At 38.3% G+C, this 19,590-nt stretch overlaps 1 protein-coding gene across 3 annotated transcripts in view; it reads left to right on the top strand.

Annotated features, from left to right (window-relative positions):
• Nucleotides 1-19,590, top strand: part of ECPAS (Ecm29 proteasome adaptor and scaffold) — a 61,776-nt gene that overhangs the window by 6,026 nt on the left and 36,160 nt on the right. For 2 of the 3 annotated variants that reach the window (XM_042015321.1, XM_042015320.1), the window contains exons 2-16: nucleotides 1,477-1,607; nucleotides 6,175-6,291; nucleotides 7,890-8,008; nucleotides 8,967-9,119; nucleotides 11,295-11,463; nucleotides 11,952-12,091; nucleotides 13,292-13,373; nucleotides 13,622-13,741; nucleotides 13,917-14,002; nucleotides 14,265-14,343; nucleotides 15,431-15,480; nucleotides 16,036-16,102; nucleotides 16,209-16,331; nucleotides 17,447-17,550; nucleotides 18,641-18,764. In XM_042015321.1, the coding sequence (XP_041871255.1) occupies nucleotides 1,477-1,607; nucleotides 6,175-6,291; nucleotides 7,890-8,008; nucleotides 8,967-9,119; nucleotides 11,295-11,463; nucleotides 11,952-12,091; nucleotides 13,292-13,373; nucleotides 13,622-13,741; nucleotides 13,917-14,002; nucleotides 14,265-14,343; nucleotides 15,431-15,480; nucleotides 16,036-16,102; nucleotides 16,209-16,331; nucleotides 17,447-17,550; nucleotides 18,641-18,764 (1,664 nt within the window). Of the gene's footprint in view, nucleotides 1-1,476; nucleotides 1,608-6,174; nucleotides 6,292-7,889; nucleotides 8,009-8,966; nucleotides 9,120-11,294; nucleotides 11,464-11,951; nucleotides 12,092-13,291; nucleotides 13,374-13,621; nucleotides 13,742-13,916; nucleotides 14,003-14,264; nucleotides 14,344-15,430; nucleotides 15,481-16,035; nucleotides 16,103-16,208; nucleotides 16,332-17,446; nucleotides 17,551-18,640; nucleotides 18,765-19,590 lie in introns of those variants that run through there. The other variant, XM_042015322.1, reaches the window with a different exon arrangement.

Below are 19,590 nucleotides of genomic sequence, written 5' to 3'. Positions count from 1 at the left end.
AGTTTTGGCTTGTAATTTCCTTGACAGTAAAATTTTGTAGTGCTCTGTCCATTCAGCTCATATTTGCTCAGCAGAAAATGAAATCTTGGAAGTATGTTTAATGTATGTTTATGTTAAGTCTGCTTCTGACAGAGGAGGAATGGTGCTATGAATGCAGGGATAGCACAGGTTTTTAAAATAGGACAGTAAAGGCTTCTGAAGCTAAATCATCATAGGTTTGCTGGTTAGAGCTGCATTTGCATTTCAACATCCCTTTTGATCGCTTTGGTTCTAACCATATCCATTCACCTCAGTCTTTACCGCTGCCCTATACCAGTGCCTTTTTTCTTTTTTTTTTTCCCCCACTGTGGTCCTTTACAGCCAGCTTGATGATCCTTCTCTGCTGAGGGAGGTCTCTCCTTGGTCTCCCTCTAATCTCAGCTTGCTATAGATCACTTTAGATTAGCCTTTGGAGAAATTATTTCCTCCTTGTAGGATGTCTTAAGACCTTTAGCCCTTCAAAAGCATCGGGTCATTGCTTCCTTGCTGCATGTGGATCTGGCCTTCATTGCTGCAGGATGAAAAACAGATGCTCCTGATCCTGTGCACAAAGTCTTCATACTCCAGCCGTTGGGAATGCTGCTGTTGCTGGGGAGGCTTTGCTTTGCTTCTGGTGTAGCTGTTGGGGCAGCTGCATTCTGACACTTAAAATAAGGACTTTTAACCTTTTTTATTAAAAAAAATGGTCCCCAACCATCAGCTTCTGTTGACAGAAGATTGTGGTGTAATTTGTTTTCTTGAAACGATTTTTTGTTTGTTCCTTTCTGGGTTTGGGGAGTAGATCAGCTGGCCAGAGGAAGGTGAATTAAAACACTCCAGCCGCTTCGTAGAGCAATAATAGCATCACAACAGCATGTCCTGCATTTCACGCTTGTGCTCTTACTCCTATTGATGATAGTGCCATCTTTTTGAAAACAGATCAGCTAATTATAACAAACAAGTAACTGGTTCAGCCAACATTAGTTCAGATTTTCTGGGAGACCTAAGTGCCCCAATGGACCAGCGCTGGACCAGTTAGCCTGTGTCAAGATGTTGTATGAATACTCCTGTAACCCAAACCTGTGAGTGTCAAATTTACCCTGTAACAGTAGTCTTGAGCTTCAGAAGAATTGATTTTTCACTCTAGCTTGTTTCTTGTGCTTTCAGGTGTGTGAACTGTACCTGCAAAGGCAGCCTTAATTACTTCTGTCTTTGCTAGGAGTGGTCTCCATGTACTTGTGAAGGCTAGTACTGGAAGCTATCAGGCTGGTTTCTACCATAACTGGTTTTCTCAGAGTTAAAAATCTGTGATGAGTGCTGTTGAGATATGAGTACTCTAATAACATTGTGCAGCATTTCTTGTAAGTCCATTAGGGGATGTTCAGAAAAAGCTTTCTTGCTACAGGAATTTTGAGTTTCGGTTTCTCTTTTTCTTTTTTTTTTTTTAATTAATTGCAGATCAACTGGAACGTGTGTTCTTGCGTCTTGGCCATGCAGAAACAGATGAGCAGTTACAGAACATTATTTCCAAATTCCTACCCCCTGTTCTCCTCAAGCTGTCCAGCACACAGGAAGGAGTTCGCAAAAAGGTAAGGGTTCAGTTTACCATAAAGATACATTATCCTGATCAGGGAGAAGGAGATGCCCATGATGTATCATGATTTGCTATTCTTGGATGTTCTCTGTGGAGAAAACTACTCTTTGAGGAAAAATTATTGTGACCCTAATAGAGAATTGGTTCATTACACTTGTTAGAGTTTAAACAAAACAGTCAGTGCTTGTGTTAGCACAGGCTTTGCAGATGTGTGGAGGCTGCAATTGTTTCCACTTGAGGCCAGCTAGCTCTGACAGAGTTAGCCTTGGGATCAAGGCTTGCTGCCATAGGCACAGTTGCCCTTGGCTTCCAGGGCTGTTGTGCTTCCTCCTGACTTAGGGCACATGTGAAGCAAGCTCGCTTCTATGCACAGAATAGCATGAAGCCTTACTGATGTCATTCACTTGGTTGATAACTGGAGTAAGAGCAAGAACCAAATAATTTTGAGAATGGAATGTGATGCCTATCTGAAAAAATTCAGTTCCCTGGTACAGAAGACAGCTTTATCACAGCATTTATTCAGGTACCTTAATGTGTACCTGAGTGACTAAAACTCTTTGGTTTTTGCCTGTAACCAGGCATAGGAGAAAGCCAAAGCAGTTTCAGAGGTGGAATTTAATGTGTAACTGGGGAATTCAGTTCCCTGCATTAGGTTTTAGGTCTGGTAATAGGAGTAAACTGGAACATTTTGGAGCAGAGTGCAGATGAAGTGTTGGGGGTTAGTGGTGGAAAAGAAACTTTTCATAAATCCATGTGTCTTGTTGAAATAGGGAAATAATCAGAATGTCACTGCATTTATAAGTAGATTTCAGAGCCTGCAAGTAACTGTAACATAGATCTTTTTTTAACAAAATTCTGCCCAAAACATGGTCCTAAGAGTGATTACATTAAAGTGGATCCATAGATGTCAGGCCATTCCACTATGCTGAGGGACAGATAGATACTCCAACTCAGATGGGGTGTTCTTCTGAATACCTTCTTACCATGTGTGCTTGAAGTTGTGAAGAAAGGCATTTAATCAGCTGGTGAAATTTCTGAGGGTATTTTTGTATGATTTTTTTTCTCTAAGCTGGAATGTGTTGTCAGTTATTTTGGAGTGTTGGAAGATTCAGGAAAGGGGGAGGACTAGTCTTTTGAAAATTAAATTTAAGAGGCCTCTTGACATCACAGAGCATACTTAGGGTGTATTGTTGTAGTAGTAGTACGGTTAGTAGTTATTACATTAAAGTGAATAATGAAATAAAATGCATTTCTTCTTCCTTTCAGGTGTTTAAACTATTAATTTTCATCCACACCAGATGATAATAATATAAGGAATTATAGCACTTCCATGTACTTTTTGATATTTGTCAAATTCATTGCAGCTGTGTAGATCACCCTGAATTCTGCCCTTGCCATGTCAGTGAAGGGCATTTGACTTTTTCAGTATTCTGTTTGTTTTCTTAATAAATTCAAAATGTAGCAAGAAGGCCCTGTATATGTTAAATTTCTTTTATTTGATATTTTTCACATAGCAAAATAATTTCAGTGAGACAAAGAGACTGTCAATTTTTTATTCTAAAAGGTATCAGTGAACATTTACTGTGTAGTGTATAACCTGCAAGTAAATCTCTTCAATGTGCATGTTGCCCTTTTCCATAACTTACATTGGAACTGAGCTTGTCAATCTTCTTGCTCTTACACTTTGTTAATGTGGTGGGAAAACATGCTAAGAATTCTGCTGCCTTTTCAAATATCTAACTTTCCATTGCTGGTTTTTGCCTAGTGGATAACTAAAAATGTGCCTGTTGTTCAACACCAGCTTAAATCACATTAAGGCAATGTAAGCAAAGTGAAAACATGTATTTTTTAACATGAGCACTCAGGTAATTGGAAAGCTGATCTACTAATGCTAATAAATGAAATGGAATGGAAGGAGAAAGGCAAACTCTTTATTAACCCAGTGACTATCTACAGGCAGTGACAAAACTGACACCCCATGTCATATCCCTCTCCTGCAGTGATTGTTGTGGTTAAAAACCCATAAACCCACCACCACCAATAAAAAAAGTGTGCCAATATAATTGACTATGGTTTAAAAATTTTAATTGAATTGACAATGTAGCTTTTGATAGTATAGACATGAGCAAACAAGAACATTTGTTGTGAGTATACTGCTAAGTGTAGAGCATTACAGTTGTTAAAGGACTTCTTTCACCCAACTTTAGAAGCATAGTTTGGTTCACAAGTACACCAGAAGGATTGACAATGTTCTAATTTTACTTTGACTCCCCAGACTAACTTTGTCCTCAAGCTTGTACTGCTAGAATGAAAAGGGGAAATTAAATTTAATTTTTTTTCCTGTTGCCTTAATGTATTCCTTTGTTGGTTTTATTGCTGCCCTTCAATTTATGATTATTAGGTCACTATTGCTGCAACATTCAGTAATTTGAACTCATTGCCCTCATACATTTTCAGATCTAGGATGTAGTCTAACTATGGGGATAAACTTGTAATGCCTATACCTTCTTAATCCATTTATGCTGAAGAAGCAATCCCTTTTCGGGCCACAGTTTGGCAAATGGGTTAAATTTTACTCTAGGATGTCTTCTACAAAAACAGGTATCTTAGTGGTGTCACACAAAGAACTAGTAATCCAGGGTAAATTCAACTCTGCTTCTTCAGATGAACTCCAAGAAATATTTTTACAATGGCAGCCTTTGTGCCAGACTGGATACCATTGTCGCTTTAAATGCAGCCCATGTGAGGCCAGCAAAACCAAAAGAAGTCAAAAGTGCAGACGTTTGCATGAGTCAGGTCTGAAGAGTGCTGCTGATGAGATCCTTAGTGCACTTGTTTGACATTAATGATTAGAGAAGCAGGATATGAACTAAACCCTAACACATACCCAAATCCAGCCATGTCTTTTTTTACCAGCCAGCATTGGTAATTTGAACATGTTTCTCAAGTTCTGTCTTAGTATCTCCTACCCTTTCTCAAAGAGATCTCTGCAGACAGGGTTTTTTCCTCTCTAAAATACTATGAATTTGTAATGGTTGCAATAAATTTACAGCAGCAAAATTTGATAGCTGTCAGTGTTACTTAGTTTGTCAGTTTATCTCTGATTTCAATCACATTCTTGCAGTCAGCTCTGCAGTTTCTCTGAATTATAGCTCGACATTTTTTTGTTTGATACCTTGTCAGGGAGTAGATGTAAAGATGGTGTCCAAGACTCTGCTCATATGCAGCTCAGCATACATACGGTTCTGCAGTTTCTATTACAAACTTCAGTGACAGCAGTTTTAGCTGCTTTTTCAGCATACTCTGACCAAGGCAGTGATCAAAAACACAGGACACCCTGTCTTTTTGACTTGAATTGCTTGAAGTCAACCTGAACCTAGGATGAGCTCTGACTGGTTTTACTGGAACTGAACTCACTTCATCTAACATCACTTCCATTGTTTTGCACCACCTTCTTTGAGAATCTGATAAAGTTTGCAAGCAAGATGCAGATGTTCAGCGTGATTTCTCAGAATGGATAGTTGTTCCAGAGTAGAGATTGTAGTTTTTCAGTTTCCTGCATTCAGTTATGATACCTCCTTCAGGGGATTTACAAATGACACTTTGCTGATGCTAAGAAACCGCTTAATGTGATTGTAGAATCATGGGATAATTCACTTTGGAGGGGACCTTAGGAGGTCTCCAGGCCAATCTCCTGTTTAAAACAGTCCATTACAAGCTCTGTTCAGGATGAAGGTTAAGGTTTTATTGAAATGGGTCTTGAAAAACGTCTGAGGATAAAGGCCGTACAAACCCTCTGGGCCCCAACTTCACTACTTGATAGTCTTCATCATGAGGGAATACCATGGTGCACCTCTCTTGCTTCAATGCACTCTGGCCACAGTTTCAGCTACTGTCTGTCAGAGCCCAAGGCCATCCCGCTCGAGCAGCTGCCTGTTCCCATTGGCATTGCTGCTGGGGCTCTGCCTGCCCAGGCAGGGCTGCACATCACTTCTGCTTGACATTCACAGCACTCCTGTTGGCTTCTCCTCTTGTTTGAAGGATTTCAATTCTGTAATGTTCTGCTCCAAAAAGTTCTCATACGCTTATTTGGTAATTTTATTATGGGTGGGGATTTTTTTCTTTTTTCTTTTTCTTTTTTTTTTTTTTTTTTTGTTTTGTTCTGTTTTGTGAATTGGAGTTATTCTGCAGCTCAATACAGAGCAGCAATGCAGATTTCCAAACCAGAGTCAGTTTTGACAGGTAGTAAGCAAACTGTGGAAAGAACTGGTCATCTTCAGTAATCCTTTCTTTCTGATATTTCTGTTGATGGATGTTATTGATTGTGGGTGGTTTGGGACTTGTGTGTTTGTCGTAACAGTGGCTTGAGACCTGTTGGAGTGGTTTCAAGATAATACTATAAGTGATGGCTGCTGTTTCCTTATGGATTAAATAATCAGTTAGATCAGGCCTGATTCGCTTATACTAAGCCTGCCCAATGGACTGAGCTTGATGACTGAAGCGCAAAGTAGTAACGTTAATGGTGGTTCTTTCAATTTTTTTTTCTTTTTTCTCCCTGTCAGGTCATGGAGCTGCTGGTTCATCTGAATAAGCGCATTAAGAGTCGACCAAAAATACAGCTTCCAGTAGAGACATTGCTAGTTCAATATCAAGATCCTTCTGCAGTGTCCTTTGTCACTGTAAGTGGCTGTTCTTCTGAAACTGTTTGCTGCTTTACTTTAGCAAGAAGAATATTCTTTAAAGTCCTGTATTTAGCTCTGTCAGTTTTCCTAGCAAGTTTGTAATTGTTATGAGGTTGATGTTTTAAGAGCTTTTTTTGTACTCAGTTTTATAGTCTAGCGTGGGTGAAGCTTAGTTTCATAAAGCATTTTGCTGTTCAAGTACTGACAGTTACTCTTGATATGTCATGATTGCATGCATTGTCACTGCTTGTATTGTAAAGGTGTTCATTGGTGAAAGCTGCATTTTGCAAGCAGCTATCAATCCTTGTCTTGATATCTCCAGGATAAGAGTTTTACTTAAAACACCTTTATCTCTTTAAACACATGAGGTCCTGTATTTCCATGTGGTTTTAGGATCAGGACCTTATCTGAGCAAGAAAAGGTGAAAAAATGTTATTTTATAGACAGGGAAACTTTCATAGATTATTTCATTTCATCTAATTTAAAAAGTGAAAGTTTTTAAATGTATTTCTGAAACTATGAAACGGTTTGCATTTCAGTTTTGGTAGATCTGTTGAAAATCATCATTATGAAACAGAAGTGATTAACTCACAGGGAAACTTTGTACTTCCTTGTTTTACTCTTCAGTCTTGTTTGTAGCTTAAATTGAAAACATAACATCTTAGAAATGTATGGAGAAATATTTAGACTTTAAACAGCAGTGACATACATAAAAGTAATCTTAGATTGTCCTAAGCAAGTGGCATTATCTGGAATTCACTTTTTAGAAATGACCAAGACTTCTGGAGTGCCTGTGTTTTGTAGAGCAAAACAAACTATCTTGTTTAAAGACATACTTGACAAACTCTGCATTTGGCTGGACTTGGCAAAAATGTATTTTCATTAGTGTATCTCAGCGATGCACATTGCTTTGTGTCGTAAGGCTTCATAGCATTTTAACTAAAGTGCCATCTACAAAGTAGTGCAGTGCACTACAGCACTCCTCTTCAGCACTTCTTTCAGCCAGATTGTGGAACACAACTCTTATCTCTGCAGTTCTTGTCTGGATTTAGATGAACAGGATAACAGTTAAATAGTCCAGTGTTCACTATTGCTGTGCTGTGCTCTCCTGTCACTGGACTCTTAACTGCATGTGCAGCTTTTAAATATGGTGATTTAGAAATATGTTTTCAAGAGAAATTTTGTCTATGCTGCTATCTTGGTATCTGTTCAATATTGTTTTCTATTTTATTTCAGAAATAGGTAAGAGAGATCATTACATTTGCTTTCTTTTAAGCTGTTGCTTAGTTGCAACTGCTTTTGGTGAAATTGGCAATGGAAAAGGAAAACCAGAGAGGTTTTTTTTCATTGTTTTTTTCTGCATTTTAAAGTCGAGGCCCAGCAAGACCTACTCTGAGTAGTCCTTGCTGAGTCTCCGCTTTAATGGTTGTCAGTCTGATAAATCTTAGACAAGAAATTGGTCTTACAAAAGAAATTCGTCTTCTTGTATGTTGTGTTACACAATTGGGTATTGGAAACGAGATACAAGAAGAGGTTAAGGAACACATGCTTATTTTGCATTGCTGCAATACTGTGTGCTTTTTCTACTCCTTTAGAATTTTACCATAATTTATGTTAAGATGGGATACCCCCGTCTGCCTGTGGAAAAACAATGTGAATTGGCTCCAACCCTTCTCACTGCAATGGAAGGGAAACCTCAACCACAACAAGACAGGTATAACTACTTATTCTTGGAGTGAATTTTATTGGTACGGTTTTAGTAAAATAATTTGTATCAGTTGTTAAAATATTTCTTTTCCTTGGTGCTGTCTTCATTACTCAGTATGTTCTTGGCATATACAATTTGGATCAGTAATTCGGTTGGTTGGGTGGTACAAAAAATTCTTATTGTCTAATGCTGTAGTAATATAGAGGATCTGCAGCAGCAGACTTCCTATATGATAAGAGGTCTGTGTTTCAGGTAAGTAGAAATTTTAGCTAAGTTGTAATAAGTAAAAAGGAGATGAATTTGGGAGCTCTAGAAAACTGTTATTGATGGGCCTGGTTCTTATCTACATGGAGATGAGTTTCCACTGTGCTGGTATTGGAAAATGTCATTAAAATCATGTCTTTGTTCACTCTACATACTGTGATAGTATACAAGTATTTAAAAAATGACCCTACTGAAAGGCCTTGCAGTAAAATCTTGCTTCCATTCATGAGATTAGTGTGAAAGTACTTGTAGCCCCTGGGAGCATGAGTTTTCTGTGTCAAAAAAGCAACTACATGAGTGAAGAGAGCTTTGGAAAATCTGGCTGTACTGGTATACAACCACTGTGTTTGCCAGTGTTTCTTAAGGATGAGACAGTCCTAGATTGTATTTTGTGGCAGAATTATGACACTGTCAAAAATCTGGACAAATGCAGAGACTGTCTCTCCAAATATCTGCATGCATGCAGACATGTATGTTCCATTTTAAGGAAAAATCCTAATTTATCTTCTGGTTTCCATTTTTAAGTACATCAGATGGTAAAATAGAGGCTATTGGGTTGTGAATATGTTTAACTTTTGTTTATATTTTCTTTTTTTGCTGTTAAGGACCAGGTTTGTTATAAAAGGTTTCTGTCTTGTATGTTATAAATAAACAAATGTGTTTTTTTTAAATGGTTGCAGTAAATATAATTGTTTTTCAGCCTAATGCATCTTCTAATACCAACCCTTTTTCACATGAAATACCCTGCTGAACCACTGAAAGCAGCAGCTTCTCCGTTTAATCTTGCTGAAAAACCAAAGACTGTACAGTTGCTTTTGGACTTTATGTTGGATGTTCTTCTTATGCCTTATGGGTGAGTTGATACCAGTCTTCTCTAGCACTGTTGTGTTCTTTATGTGTGAAACAGTATAAACTACACCCTTGAAAACTCATTTAAAGTATGCTGTTACTTCCTGGCTCAAATGAAGCCAGTGGAAAGGTAGAAAGGAAGTTGATAATTTTAAGAACCAGATTACCATCTTCCTTATTTTACAAAACATCTCTTTTCTACTTAATTAGGTGTTACACTATTCTGTCCTTACCTCTTTTGAGATCAAAGTGAAACAATGAGGCATGTGAGCTATCTGTTAAATAGCCAGGCCTTTCAAATAGAAGTCTGACAAAAATGTGTGCTCATCTTTCTGCAGTTGAGTTTTAAGGCTTATTCCTCCAAGGTCATAAGCAAGAATAATTTCTAAAAATTTATGTTTTCCAGAGTTGAACCTTTGAATAAGATTTGTCTTTTGTTTGTTTTCTGGTGAAAAATGTTCAAACTGCAGTGATGTTGTCTTAGTGTGAGCACTGTTTTTGAAAGCAAGAAGAATGTATGGAACAACTTGAATTTACTGATTACTGCTTGTTAGGAACCTCTGGTGTCTAAAATCAGTACTTTCTCAAAGTGTTTTTTCCACTGGTTTTTGTGTCTTTGTATTGCTAAGGGGGCTTTTGCTTTTAAAGAAAATAGAAATAATTTTGATGGTAGAACACATTTCTATTTTTTCTGGCAGTAAAAGTGGATTGGTGCCAGTATGATTTTTTTGAGCTCATAACTCTTGCTCATGTGAGTGGATTAACCTAAAGGAATGAATTTAAAATAGCGAGCACATGAGCTTTCACCATGTAGCTTTGTTCGAGGCCATGCTCCCCATCAGATATTATGGGGGCCACTTCCATTTTGTTTGAATATACAGAATCTTGTAGCTTTTAGTTTAGAATGCCTGTTCTTCTGTTCATGGTTCACGCTCTTCAGTTGGCCCAGGTTAATTGCTCTTAGCTTCTTCATCTGTGGCTGTACTGTCAACAGTTGAAGTCCTTGGGCTTTTCAGTGAGTCTTCACTCCTTCCATGCTTTAATACTCTGGCAAAGCATGAGTTTTTAAATCACAGAATCATTTAGTTTGGAAGAGACCTCTGAGAAAATACTCACAGATGCTGCAAGTAGGAGGTGAAAATTTTAATTTTCTTTCCAGAAGGTGCTCAGAGAATGTCTTGACCTAGCCTGTGGCTCTGGGTGTCTGTCTTTTAAAGTCTTGCTCCCTGGGGTGAGCCTTTTTGCAGTGGTTTACCGCTAATTTGTGCTTGTTAGAACTTGGTCTGTCGTTGCCCAGTTGTGAATTAGCCTTGCCAGTTTGCTGCAGTAAAGCAACCAGAAAGCTTAACTGTAGGGCTTAAAGCTCATAATGAAGTGTTCAAAGTTTTAACTAATGAGACTCAGAATGAAATCTTGTTGAGATTGTTTTCCTCTTTTGGTTGCCTGTGTGCTGAATGCAGAAAGGGGGGCTGGCTGGAGCAAAATAATTCTTGTTGGTCTCTGTTTTCCAATTCTGAGGCCATATTGTGTTGACCAGCTTCCAAGGATACATGGAGAGGTGGAGTGGCTTTTATGAAGGCATGGAGATGAGCACAGGGCAGCTAGACTAGCCAGTCTTAAAAAAGACCAGGCTCTGTAAACTTCATCTTTTTATTTTTGCTTTCTTTGCCTGCCCAGTACTAAAACTGCCACTCTCCAAGACAGTATCTCATCTATTATCTTTTTATATCAGGGTTTGTTTCCTGCTACTTGTGTTGCATATGCTTCATTATTTTCCTTGCTGGGTTTGTGTTTTTTGTAGGAATCATACAAATATTGTTGGAGCTTTTAGCATGAGTTCCTTGAATGTAGTACTACATGAGTATTTATTTCTAATACAAAACAGATAATTTTTTCTAGTTTTTAACCCAATAACTCTTTCTGGAAATGCCAATGGACCTTTCCCTTTCAAAACTGAAGTTTGTTTTCCTGTACAATGACGTTGTTATGGCTCTTGCAGAATATGTTGGGATAATTGGTAGCCAAGCCTCAAATTCTGTCTTATGTTAGAGTTATGGGATTAATTAAAGAAAAATACATCAAGCTGGACATGTTATGTCTTTCTCCATTCCAGAATCTAATTCAGCTGGTAATGTCGATTGGTAAAGGCTCTAATGAAAGTCTTTCCCTGCCTGCTTAGGTTTGTATTGAATGAATCTCAAAGTCGACAATATGTGCCCTCGGCCCAGGGATCTTCATCAAGTAGCGTCGGAGGTCCTGGAATCCCTCAACCACCTCCAGGGATGAGCTTTTACGCAGCCAAAAGGGTAATTGGAGGTAGTCCATGGACACCAGAGCTGCTAGAACAGGTATTTAGAGCTGTGGGGCTGGTCCTTGGTGAACTGTGGGTGGTAACAGGGATGGTTGCAGATGGTGGAATGGAAAGCCGGGGGGAAAATATGTAACTGTTTCTGACCAGGCCTTTAGTTGCCCTGAGGAAATTTATTGGGGAGTTTTGCATGATGCCTTAAGGAATTTTGCTGTGGTGGGGTGGGGAGGAAGGTGGTTAGGAAGCAGTCATGACTGCAGCCTACTCTTGTGTTTTACTCTCAAAGGTTGCAACAGTGTCTTCTGTTTCTGAAGCATCCCTTTTTAGCAGTGGTGTAACAGAGTATCATGGTAATGCTGATACTTTGCTGCAGATGACTGCTGTGACAGGAGGCAAGCTAGGAGGTGGAGAGCATGTGAATTTCTCCTTGAGCGAGCAGAAGCCATGATTTCAGACAGCTGAGCTGCTACAGTTACTGTAACATCCGCTTTCTTGTCAGTAACACTGTCTTTCCGTGGTATTGAACAGTGTAAGCTGGGGATAGTGAAGTTCATTGAAGCTGAGCAAGTGCCCGAACTTGAAGCTGTTATACACCTCGTTGTAGCCTCCAGTGATACAAGACACAGTGTTGCCACTGCAGCAGACCTTGAACTAAAGAGCAAGCAAAGGTAAGGTCTGGATGGTTGAAAAAGATGGTGTTAATATTCCTGACACAGCTAGCTGCAATGTATGTAGTGCTCCAGAGAGGCTGTGCTCGAGAGGAAGAAGGCTAAAGTCCCCTGTATACCTGTGAAGCTGCCATGTATTCCCTCTGGGCTGGGTATGAGGCTTGTTGTCTTGCAACTGGAAATGTCACTTGGCTCCAGAGCTGACAGCTTTAGCTGTGCGGGTTTGATCATTTTTGGTATTGCTTTTGAGCCATTTTCATACCAAGTCATGAAGAATATCAGTGGTTTCTACATTGCCCTCTGTGGATTATCAATTGTCAATAAGGCTTTAGTAAATGATTCCCAGAAAAGTATACTTTCATTTAATTTATTAGGAGAATAAAGAGATTAATTGTGAAATGGATCATAGTCTAGAAAGTTTGGCAAACACTGTTGTTATTATTGAAACTTTTGCTCACCTGCAGTTCACCTTTCATCATCTAAAGACAATGCTTGTCTTTAACTCATCAGGAGGCCAGAGTAATGGCTGTTTGTACTCTTTGCTGAGACACTGACAGTGGGAGATTTGCTGGCTCATGTAGGAGGTTGGAGCAAGACAGGCCTGTCTTTGAAATGTGTAGGTGGCTTCTGTAGGACTATTTAACTTGGAGTCAAATTTGTAATGTGAAATCTTCTGCATCTGAAGTCTGTTCATGTATCTCAGTCATGACAGTGGAGATGATGCTATTAAATGATGAAGGCTGATTAAGGAAGCTGGTCTCTCCTTTGCTGCTTGTCTTATCTTTCCTTCTGTGTTGGTATTCTTTGCCCAGAGAGAAAAATAACTGTGTGGACAAAATACATGTCAATATGTAATGCTGAATGTCTTTTATGAGAAATATATGCTAGTTCACAGATTACCATTTGGTATTCAATTGGGAGATGACTGTGGTCTGTATGTCTTGTTTCAGTGGGAGAGATGGAGCATGTAGGTTTCTCACAAATTATTTGATATCGTGTTGTCAGAAATTGTGAAAGTGTGATCACATCCTCTATGACTATGTATTACATGTATGTGGGAAAAGTGGTTAGAAGTCAAACTGAGGACTTCTGTTTAAACTTTGGGAAGAATATTAATATGATGCAAAATGCTGTATTTTAAGAAACAGTCAAAGGTTGGAATCATAACATGTTGGTTTTCAATGTGTTTTTTTTCTTCAGTTTAATTGACTGGAACAATCCTGCTATCATCAGCAAAATGTATAAAGTGTATCTTGGGGATATACCACTGAAAACCAAGGAGGTAAAATTTGCCTTCACAGTTGTCTATCTTAACTGCTAAAGAAGTAATTTTAGTTGTCTTACTTTATTTGAAAACATATATATATTTCTTAAATCTGTCACTTTGATCTCTGCTTTTACTGAGCATTTATGCTATTTGAATATTTTTTTCTCTGTGCCAGTGTGTTCTGATTTGCAGCAGAAAGTAATTTAGCTAACTTAAATATACTGGTGTCCAAAGATGCACTATTTCATCTCTGTTTCTGACAGGGATCTGTTCTGAAACCAGAAATGAAACGAGAGTCAGTCAGCACCCGTGTTAAATTAAAGATAGTTCCTCATCTTCTGCGATCCCGGCAGGCTGCAGAAATGTTCCCAGCTAACATTCAGGTGATGCTTATTTTCCAAATCTACTCTTCCTAATCAGTTTGATGATACAGTTTCTCCAGTACTTAGCAGTGGGAAGCATTGTTATTGATGACAGCGTTTAAAGAAGAGGGGGAATGAAAATCTTTGAAAGTGAAGCCAGACACTCTCTAATCTGCTCCTTCTTCCTTTTGGTCAGGTGGTATATGATGGACTCTTCGGTGCAAACACAAATGCAAAACTGAGAAGTCTGTCATTGCAGTTTGTGCATCATATTTGTATCATGTAAGTAGTTCAGAAAGCACAATGTTTTTTAGCTATTTGCCTAGAAGCCACTCTGTTTAATAAAGATATAACTGAACTAATGAGTACTAAAACTCGGAGAATGTAGGGGGTTTTTTTACTTAATCCTGAAAGCTCAGTGTGTCTGTGCTTGCACACAATAAATTGTAATTTCTCACCTTAACACAGTCAAGAAAAGTGATACTAGAGAAGATGCTTTTCAGGGATCCAAAAGATAATATTTTGTTGGTTTCTCTAATTGCAGTTGTCCAGAGAGTAAAATAAAGCCATTAGGTCCAATGCTTTTAAATGGACTTACAAAGCTGATCAATGAATACAAAGAGGTAAGATTAAAAATTCTTTACTGTAATTCTTCAGGGGAATACAAGCAAAAGATAAATACCTTTACGATGGAAACTGATGAATTTTTTTTTGTGTTCGCTTGAGAGGCTGCCAGAGGATACATTTTAAGAATTTTTTTTGGAAGAGAAGCAAATATTTTAAAATGCTATATAGGAAAACTGTTTTATTTATTTAACACCTATACATATGTGCTTGGGCACCAATTGCAAAATCTCAAGAAACAATAGTTTTAGTAATATAAAGAGGGAAGGCAAAGTAGTATGTAGCTGCTCTTACTCTGGAAAACACAGGGACTTCAACTCTGGATGTTAATCCCATTGTGTTAAGCAGCTGTATAGGCCAGCTTGTAATACATTCCATCCTATCTGTCCAGGGATGGTATTACTATGGGAAGGGTGTTACCAAACAGACCTGCAATGCCAATCTGCCCTGAACGAGTTATTTCCAGTGCCGTTTCAAAAGTCAAATTCTCCATTATGCTCCTACATGTACCTTAGAAAGGGCTGATGTTGCAGATCATCTCTTCTGCAGATTTGAGCTTCTTGCTGCTTTGTTTGAACTTTGGATGTGACCTTCTGGCCTGAGTTGGCATTTGAATGTATGGGACTCCCTGCCATTGGGAAGGGAATGAAAAAGGAAGTAAGCCCATGTGTATAAATATGCTATATTGGTCATCCGAAGGATCCATTGCGCAAACAGCTTCCTTTGTTTACGGTTGCTGTTCAGACCTAGTGGAAGGTTTCTGTCCCTCTGCTACTGTTTCATATACTCACCAAATCTCCGTATCTGTTTTTCTTGAAATAAAATGTAGTTAGCTGAGACCAGAAGAGAGATGAAATGTTTTGCCACCATTTGCAATTTCTTTGTTTCTTGGACAAAAGATCCCTCTGTTTCTATCTAATGTTTTTATTCTCGGATAGAAATATTTTATGTTTTAGGATTCTTTTTCCAGGAAGGCCTGCTTGAGCACTTTCAAGACAGGATTTAAAGTAAATGTTTATTTATAAAAGATATACCTGTATGTATTTCTGGTTTTGCTGAATTTTATTTATTGTTTTATCATTCAAGGATTCAAAACTGCTATCAATGGCATATTCAGCAGTTGGAAAGCTCTCCAGGTAACTGAAGCATCATTTAAACAATGGGACATTGAATAATTTTTCCAGAGTAATCAGTTAATTTATCAGCAGCAAGCTTTATGCCACCTGCCAATTTTGCAGTTGAGTGCATGGTGCAGAGAAAAGCACTTTTTGTGACAACTCCAGAAATGTAAAAGAAATATGTTTTTAGCTGATAGCTTCTCTAGCAGTGGTTAATGGAAGCTCATGAATTTTGCACAGTATTTAAGAAATGGTTCCACATTCTGGATTGCTAGAAATAAAAATTTAAGGAATGTTCAGCAAAGACCAGAGGGCATGAAGCTAGGCAAGTGGTATGTTCAGTCATGTGCTGGTGATCTAAGTGGTTGTCCATAAAATGTCTCGCTTTCCAAACTGTGTTAAGGGAGGGGGAATTTGCTGCTTTATGGTGGATATGGCTAAGATAGAACAAACTTTCTGTGCTGGCTGTGATTGTTTGACAGTTAAAATTTGGAATGAGGGGAAGACCAATGAAATGTGAAGCATTTCAATTTAAAAAACAAAAGCTTCATGGATTAAAATATCTTGTTTCAGCCGAATGCCTCAGCTCTTTACCAAGGATATAGCACTGGTACAGCAGTTTTTCGAAGCCTTGTGCAAGGTGGGTGCTGATGGGGCTTTGGGAATTCATTAGTGTCTTCTTCTGATTTTGCTCAGTTTTTGACACTATGCACTGTAAAGTGAAACCTCTTGGTTTTGTAATGCAGGAGGATGCTGATACTAGGCTTGCCATTCAAGAGGCATTGTCCATGATGGTTGGAGCATATAATAACCTGGAAGGAGCCCAGCGTACCCTGATGGAAGCTCTTGTAGCTTCTTATTTAATAAAGGTATTTTCAGTGGAGTAAAAATCGCATGCCTTAAAAAAAGAGCTATTAATTGTCTTCCTGTTTCCTGACAGTTCCTGTTAGATACTTCCTGGAGCACGTCTTCCTTTTCTTACTGAGTGTATTGGCCTGTCTAGGAGAAGGCAGGGTGTGTATGCTCAGATAAAATATTTTTAGCATGGGTCGATGACTACAAGGCAGGTAACACTGCAGTTCTTTATTTGTGTTCTGTTTAGCAAAGAAACAAATCCATTGCAATTGCATTGTATGTTTCTCATAGTCTTCTCCTTAGAAAACTTCAAGAAGTAGATGCTTCAAGGACAGTGTCTTCTGAAATGCTTTGGGACATTGAGAGTTTGGTAGAAAGGATCATTTGCTGCTAAGTGGGGTTTCATTGTGCGATGTGGTATCTGACATAAGGCACCTGTGAACTTCTCCAGGAGCTTAGTCTTGACACACTAGTCTAGACTAAACCAGACTTGACTGATCCATACTTTGAATACCTTGTTTGTGTTCAGAATACACCAGAAGTCTGGATTTTCAGAAAGAATGAGTGTTTTGTATATTCTGTGTTTGCATGGGTACTCAGACTGACTGTGTAGGTGTATGTATTTCTAGTTTAAGAGATAATTTTCATGCTGATAACTCTTTTGCTTAAGGAATCTAAATCTCCAGGCTGTACCTTTTTGAGACTATCTGTACCTTACAGACAGAATGATCACCCTAAGCTGATGTTTCTTTCCCACCTCTGGCTATGCTGCTCCTAAGTGTAGCTCTGTTTTCTGTGGATGGATGATATATGTCAGTTTCATTTCAAAACTGCCTGGATGGAGCAGTTCAGTTTTTCAAGAATTAGCATGATTCCCCAAAGTGTGCATGTGTTTAATTAAACACTTAATTGCCCACTTGTGTATATATGAGAAGTTAGATTTTTTTTTGCCCTGTCTCCTGCCATATGAAGAGTAAGCATGAACAGTGTCTCAAAATGTCTAAACTTTTTGAATCATGTTGGTACCAGAGGACAAAACAAATGACTGATGATGTACAAGTGATGAGTGAAAGTCATTACTGCTTGTCATTTAAAACTCAACCATATGTTTGTGTCTTTTCCCTTTAAGCCTGAAGTTCAAGTACGTCAAGTGGCTGTAAAATTTGCTAGCACAGTGTTCCCTCCAGATCATATCCCTTCCAGATACTTACTCCTGTTAGCTGCGGGAGACCCGTAAGTTGTTTTCCTTTATAAATTATTTTCTCGTATATATATGTGTGTACATATATATGTGTGTGTGTGGATATGTGTGTGGATATATATATAAATATGTATGTATATATATATGCATATTCATACACACTGTATATGCATTCAATATATATTTGGATTAAATACAAATACATGTACATATATGTGTGTGTAAGTTTGCACATAAATAACTCAAAGAAAATCAAATATGGTAATTTGGAAATTAAACTTCACATTCTTGACACTTCTGTGGAGAGCTGTTACTATACTCAGTGACAGTCTTTAGTTTCAGATGAACTGCTGTCACTAAAGCACTTCATATTAGTGATCAGTTGCAATTGCAAAAGTAAAAATACATTAACTGAAATCACTTTTACAGTGTCTAGAAATTATTTTTTCCTGGCAAATTCTGTCAGTCTATTTTTAGCTTGTATTTGCAGGGAGTTGAACATGCCGTTTTGAGAGTTGCCACTCTCGAGTAGCTGACTTGTTAAATTACAGTAATCATTTAATTTGCAGTTTTCTGTTACGGCAGTGTAAGTGGTGGGGGTTTTTTTCCAATTTAATTACTAAATTTTTGATGTGAGTAGCTATTGTGTAACTAAAGAAAGCTAAACAGATCAGTTGCAACAACCTGCTCTGTCATTGCGGTGTCAGCACTGTTTCAGGAGTAGTTATCTGCTATTAAGTAGACAATGCCACCTGGTAGGTGGCAGCTGAAGCTTGACTGTAGGAAGTGATAGGGAGAAGTAGCATATAGGAAAACAAGGATGTGGGAAGCATGAACTGTTGGTGAACACTAGAAGGATGTAAGAGGAACAGAACTGAGCTCATCCAGACAGTTTTGCAAGGAGAACTCAGTACTATCCCATTTTCTTTCCCATCTCTAAAATAAACAAATCATTAGAAGTTGTAATTAAAGATTTTTTTCTCCCTTCCTTTCAAAAAACCCTCCCAACATCTCATTTAAAAACCATTCTCTCTCCCCCAGCTTCCCAATACTTCTTACTGCTCATTGAAGACTGTTTGTTCTGTGTATATAATGTCTGTTTCTCATCTTTTCTTCTGAAAGGCGGGAGGAGGTACATGGAGAAGCCCAGCGGGTACTGAGAACATTTTCTGGAAAAAATGAAAAGGAGAGTTCTGGGAAGCAGATGCCATCCTTCCCTGAAATGGTCCATTACATTCAAGACAAGGTATACAGTGCTTCTGTCACAGTAGATGACAAATAGATGCATGATGTTCAGGCATGTGGTAAGTGTGGTCTTGCCTTCCCTATGTCGGTTTCCCACAGCTGTCCCAAGGAATAAAGTTAGTGAAAGTCACAGTGAGGACCACACATAGTATTTTATTGCCAAGATTACCACTTGTCATCGCTTTCTGCTGTCAGTAATTGCAAGAGATCCAAGTGTTAAGTAGCGAGGCAGAGCTTTTAACAAAAGGAATGTTTTGCTTTCTTGCAATTTGTGCAGATGATATGTGAAACGAGGAATCAAGTTTTCAAGGCTTATAATCCAGCACATTTCACAAACACAGTTCCTGGAGGTGCAAGAAGACTACTTTTTATTTGGCCCAGTGAATAATAATATACATTAAATAAAAAAAAAATCCTAGGCTAGGAAAGGAGATACTAGAACAAGTGAAGAAGTCTAATTTGTTGACTTAAAGGCTTAATTTTTCATCTTCATTGCAATTTTTGGAATAATAGCCATGTAAACAGCCCTTCATGAGTTTAGTGGAAGGACATGCCAAAAACTGTGCCACTCAGTTCAGTCACATCTGTTTGCTCTGACAGCTCATCTGGAGAAGTGTTAAAATACCGTCTGTGTATAGTAGCTATACTAGGCTTATAAGCAGTGAAGGAGATGTGGAGAGTCACTAACAGTTATTTTTTCCTGTGATAGCCTTTTTAAAAAATTGTCAGAAGTATGTAATGTCAAAGCACATCTGATTTTGCAAGAGATCTGTGATAACAGAACTCTTACACCTGAGATATTTATTGTGAAATGTGTGCTCTGATGG

The sequence above is a fragment of the Corvus kubaryi genome, unplaced genomic scaffold, assembly GCF_017639235.1.
Source record: "Corvus kubaryi isolate FWS band 111438036 unplaced genomic scaffold, C.kubaryi_AGA036_p1.0 split3-37296, whole genome shotgun sequence".
NCBI lineage: Eukaryota > Metazoa > Chordata > Aves > Passeriformes > Corvidae > Corvus > Corvus kubaryi.
This window is presented reverse-complemented; position numbering and strand designations above follow the sequence as displayed.